Here is a 5,861-nt window from a genome sequence, read left to right on the forward strand (position 1 = left end):
CACATGGCTGTGGCTGCGGCTCACAGACTCTGGCCACAGTAGCCACTACTGACCCACATTTATAAGGCAGCTAATTGCAGTGGAGCTCCTTGGGCAGCCACCCAGAAACTCCAGGCACACAGAACCTGAGGTCCAGATTCCCCAGACAGGGACACTGCTGTCAGTAGCAGGCAATAGAGGCTGGGCAGTTGAGTCCTAGCTGAGTACCAATGCTGAGTTGAGTCCTAACTGACTACCAATGCAGGAAGTTGCCATTTGGGGCTTGACTGCGCATAACACTGAACTGGTTCATGGAAAACGAGGTATACTTTAGAAACAGTTCAGCATGTTTAAACCATTTTAAACTGGTTTGTGCATCTGGATGCTTTAGGTTTAATTTGCACTTTAACCAATCTAAGTGTTACGTCTGCCCACACATTGCTAGTTTTCTCCTGCAGCAGCAAAGGTGTTTACAAATCAGCATTCCCACCCCAATTAATAAGAAGCTGAGTCACTGGTTTGAGACATTTGTGCTTTGACTCATTTTGGTGCACTTCTTTCTCTTTCACCATGACATGAGAGGAAACTCAGGCCACAGTTATGAATTTCAAACTTGCATTGTGCAGGGCATGGCAGTCACCCCTGACCTCAGGACCTTGATCTGTCACCCAGCATGTAAAAATTCCTACAGCCAGCAGTGAAATTTGCATTCAGTCCCTTTCTGGTGCCCACAGGCCAGTCACTCACCCTTATAGGCTGGGCACAAAATGCAGCTCAGGGCAGCTTAGGGGGTCATGTCACCCTGCCAGATCCATCACACCCTTTCAGACCATCTCCCATTTCCCCAGCCACAGGATGAAAGAAAAGAACAGAGGAAATTTTTTACCAGCTCTTTCTTGTTTATGCTCAGCAGCCTGGAGTTCTGACTGGAGCAGCACTGTTTGCTATCATGCCATGTCTTCTCTTTATTGCTAAAAAGATAACACATCTCTTCATGCAGTATCCAGCCCTCTGGGCAACGGTTGCATAATTTACCTTGAGAATGAAAACACAGAAGACAATACAATGTTGGGATGGTGGGCATGGTGCAAGCTGATGTATGCCTTGGCTGGTGTGTTTATGTACCCCTACTCTGTAAAGGGTTGCATTGTCTATCTGGCAGCAAGTAATAGCAACCTTGTAAACAGCATCAGCCACAGAACTAGAGTGTGTCTGACATGCAGTGTCTGACTTAGACCACATGGGAGAAGCCCATGATTTGGAAACTGTGGATGCCCTCTTGGTACAGGTATCCCATAGTGATGCATCTTTCTGAGCACAAAGCCTGTCTGCATATAAGACACCACCAGAACATGGATTGCAGGATGTCAGATAGGGTTTGTTGATGGTGCTGGAAACCAAGATGGCTCAAAGTCACTTAAAAGTGCAGGAGGAAAGGAGACAAAATTTGTTACCAGCAGCAGCCGGCTTGCACCTTACATTTGTCAATAGTCTGCTGTTTGTCAAGGACGTTGCTGTTTATCAATGAGATGTGTAGCCTGGTAGGTGAAATATCCTGGGAGCTGTTGTAGTCAAGGACCACTGATGATGTACCATACTGAAGACCCCACATATTTTAAAAGAATTATTTCTGATGTTCAGTGTCAACAGGTAGTTGGCACCTACGCCCAAATGGAAAAATAACTGTTTGTTATTCAGCAAGAACTGGTTTTTACTTTGACACAGATATCACAAAACATTGAGCTCAGATCCATACCTTTCCTTTTAACTTCATCAGAGAGCTTGTGGGTCCGGGCTTGGAAATCATCCCTTTGCTTTGTGCAGTTTTTCAGGGTTTCCTGCAGTTGAGTGAGGTTCTTGGACACTTCCTCATGCTTGATAAGTTTTTCTTTATATTTTCTTGCTTCATGGGAAGCCTGAAGAGCTGGAATCCACAATGAGGTCACCACAAACCCCTCAAAATAAAACTACAATGCACATTCACTGATGAGTTGTCTTTTACATGACAAACATGCCAAAGACTGCCTATATTTCACTCAGTTTATGTTCAAGTTAAATCAATTACAAAAGGGCTGCAACTACACATGCAATTAACTGTGCAGTAAACTAATTAGCGCTGGAGTAAAGCATCACCATCTACATATGAGATGGTATTAGGCTGTGTTAAACTAATTAACGTAATATACTACTGTCATGAACAGTATTATCCTTGCTGGGATAATTTACTTTAATTAATTGCACATGTATATGCTGACCGCAGGTACAAATTGCACCCAGTCAGTTCAACTCACTGGGTACCAGACTCCTGCCTTCAACCTAGCCACACAGCTCTGTAGTTTCAGCACACTTGTGCCACAGCTAGCCCCTCCACTGTCCAATGCCACCACCTGGAGCCTGGAGCTGAACCCCCATGTCTCCTGCCAGCCCAGGCCTGCCCAGCCCTGGCTCAAATTGCTGCTGCCCTGGGAGCATGTGTAAACACTGCAGCTAGGAGTAATTTACTCCAGCTCAAACTGCTTTGGAGTTAATTGGTTCACATTAATTTCATATGTAGGTGCACCCAAGTGGTGTCACACAGGTTGTTGAACCCCAGTGCTACCACACCATACCCTCTTAGAGGTAATTGTATACAAATGCCCCATCCCACCTATCCCTGAGACTTGCAAGTCAGCTTTGATGTGGACCTCTGTCCAGGTTCTTACATCCCAGTGGTGTGTATTGCAAATACCTTCTGGATAATATCTTAAAAATACAGCCTTTCAACAATCTCCTTTGGACTTTTGACATCTCACATTTCCATTTCTGCAGCACCTTCCTCTCTAGTCCAAAATTTGCAAACGGGGTGCACTCTGACCCTGACAGAATGGTGTAGCAAAGATCAAGCCCTAGCTGATTGCTCTGGATATGTCACCCATTTCTGGGCATCTCTCCAATGTCCTCTTCTCCCTCCCCCTGTCTTTGTTGTATCAAACATGGCCTGCTTGGTGCTTGCTTCACAGCTTACCCCTTGTCTAACTACCATCTCTCATTTGATATCAACATGTGAGCTACAGCCTTTAGTAGGCCTATGACAACAACCTCCATTGCCAGCTTGTTATAGTTTTGAATACTAACATTGTGGATTTCCCAATGCTGTCCTTCATGTCTTGGAGGAGCTTCCATAAACCATCCCCAAAGTCACCTTACTATTTCCCTTCTTAAGGATCTCATTTTCTCTCCTTCCCACCAAAAACTGGAGCATGGTTAGGCTGTGAGTGCTTGGGAAAATCTGCCAGTCATGAGGAATAATGTCTTGTTGCTTGGAGTAACCCCATTCATTGCTTTGTACCCAAGTACCTCTTATCTCCAGCTTTTTTTTTTTTCTAGCTTTTTGTATGGGTCCTATTTTCTTGTTCTATTGGTTATATTCGGTATCTCACACAATCGGCTCTTGGACCAAGACTAGGAGCAGTATTTTATTTTCCCTACTGTGGGTCAGGTCCTATTCCACCTATTAGATTCCAAAGTGGAATTAGGTGACTAACTGTGATCCTATTCCAACCTGCCTGAGCCCTTGAAAAACAGTTAACAAAAAAACCTGGGAAGGTTCTTGCTGTTTTTGTCTCCTGCTGGCTGCTTTTTGTCACCCATTCTCAAGGTTCAGGTCATGGAGCATTAAACTTTCTTTCAGGAAGTGCATAAAAGTCAAGCATGATCACATGTAAGTGTTTAAGTCCACTGACATGCATAATAGGCAGAACAAGATAGGGACATATGCATTTAAACTCAACTTCGATGCCTCCAAATTCACAGGTGGAAGTGGGACTTAGTGTCATGTTGTGTGGCTAGCTTTCACCAAATGTTTTCTTAGAATGGTTCCTTCCAAACCTTATAATGGTTTAGATCATGTGTCGTTCCCTTGTAATACTTACCAAGGGCTGCCAAGGTCCCTACAGTTGCTAGCAAAGCCAGGCAGAAGATCCCAAGAGTCACTGCAATGAGCCGCCATGGCAGTGATGGAGAATAAGATCCTAAGTGAAAAAGGGGAGAAAATGAACATGTATAGGGCCTGAACGTGATGTTCTCCTGAAAACTGGAGATCGATTGAAGCTCTTCCCAACACCTGTCTCCTAAAAGCACATCTCAGCTATCCAGATCTACAACCCCTCCAAGCTGCTATTTCCTGGCCACACAATAACTCTGACAACAGGTGAGAGTGCCTGGGGGACAACAGTCACTCCTGGATGTAGGGGTCATAGCTCTCCTATCTCAATGGTTTGCCTAGCCATTGGCACAGAGAGGATCCCTGACCAGCTATGTGCTATGTCCTTTCATGGTGAAGATAATTCTGATGCTACAGGTCTTGAAATATGATCCTGGGATCCTTTGGGAAAGGATCTGTGACTATGGACTCTTTGGTAAAAGGAAGACAGGAGCCAACAGAACTTCAGCTGCATGGTACCTCTGTTCTCTGTGATTGTTGGCATTTGCCCCTCTTGCAATGTAGAAGTGTGAAATCTCAGATCCAAGAAGGTCACTTCTTGTTTTCTCATTTCTGCTTGGTTATGAGTGTAGGTAGACAAGGTATGAATTTGTCAGCATCATGAATGACTGGTGCCACCTGAATCTGGGGCTGCCGATGGCGGCGGCCATATCACGGGGGGGAACCAGTCCTCCAAACAGCATTAGTGTCAGCTGTCAGGGGGGGCACTGGCCCCGTTGGTGGGGTATGTGCACCCCTGTGCACTGTCTACCAGTCAGCTGTGGTCAGCATAATTGTGAGGGAGCATAGACTCTTGTATTCAAATCCTATTTCACCCTTGCAGTCCAAGTGGCACTTACCTAGCTGCATATTTGTAATTTATGGCAATTACATGGCTTTTAGGTTGCATTTCTACCAATTGCAGAATAGGATTGTGCAGGTACTTGCTTAACTATCAGGTAAGGCATTTTGCAATATACATGATTCAGGCCATTTTGTAAGGTGAAAAAAATGCTGTTGGGTGACTTGGATATCTAAAGCCTGTGTGACTGTAATAGTAAGAGCTTTGCTAATAGCAAGAGTTCTGCATGCTGATTCCATAGTAAGCCAGTGAAGCGGCACGTAGACTCCTGCTCTGTGAGCGTAACCAAACCATGAACCTAGATAATAGAATGTTGTAATACAGTGAAATGTAGTAAACACCAGGTGTGTTGGATCATGACTAATCCCCAAATTCCTAGCTTGAGATAAGGTTATCTTGAGCTAGGGATTTGGTTATTTACTCCAGACTATATAAGATGTACATTCTTAAGTTACGATGAGTTCCTCAGCTCTGGCAAGAGTTCCGACTTGCGCGGAGCCCTGGCGCAGGCTATCACATCCCCAGGATCGAGACACTCCGGGGCCAGGGGAACCATGCAGGGTGGCGTCTGCCGCCTAAGGCCGATGTGAGGTGACCGTCCTCTCTGCTCTTTTCTATCACCTGCCTCTACGAGTATCCTTAAATAAAGCTTTGCAAAAGTGAAAACACCCGTGAGTACGTGCTTTGTTCAAGCATGGAGAATCTTCTAAACCCAGTAGTTCATTCTAATACAGTGTAACATATATTTTAACAGAAAATAATTTGGCCCTAAATTTCTAACTAAGTAGCAAACTAGAAAGTGTAGAACAAGAGTAAAAGGGGCAAAGTCATTGATTATAAAATAGATCAAGGCCTTGGCTTTATCAAGAAGCTGACCCCACTGGAAGGCAGGAAATAAAATAACTGAGGAGGAATTTGCGGACATCCTTGTAGGAACAGGGAATCCTGTGACAGAGTGCAGAATTGTGCTGAAAGAGCCAGGCTGGCCCACAGGTCCCAACCCCAGGAAAGTTATGTTTGTCTGTGGGAGAGGATGATGAAGGCCCTTGGCAGGCTCAT

General features: G+C 44.8%; 1 protein-coding gene across 1 annotated transcript in view; it reads right to left on the bottom strand.

The window, feature by feature from the left end:
• LOC102383561 (natural killer cells antigen CD94-like) overlaps positions 1 to 4,511 on the bottom strand; it is a 7,770-nt gene extending 3,259 nt beyond the window's left edge. Inside the window, exons 1-4 of the mRNA XM_025211480.1 lie at positions 4,421 to 4,511; positions 3,891 to 3,989; positions 1,736 to 1,903; positions 866 to 1,014 (exon numbers count right to left, since the gene is read on the bottom strand). Of these exons, the coding sequence (XP_025067265.1) occupies positions 866 to 1,014; positions 1,736 to 1,903; positions 3,891 to 3,989; positions 4,421 to 4,511 (507 nt within the window). The remainder of the gene's footprint in view (positions 1 to 865; positions 1,015 to 1,735; positions 1,904 to 3,890; positions 3,990 to 4,420) is intronic.
• Between the last annotated feature and the right edge of the window lie 1,350 nt (positions 4,512 to 5,861).

This window comes from Alligator sinensis, unplaced genomic scaffold (genome assembly GCF_000455745.1).
Source record: "Alligator sinensis unplaced genomic scaffold, ASM45574v1 scaffold148_1, whole genome shotgun sequence".
NCBI lineage: Eukaryota > Metazoa > Chordata > Crocodylia > Alligatoridae > Alligator > Alligator sinensis.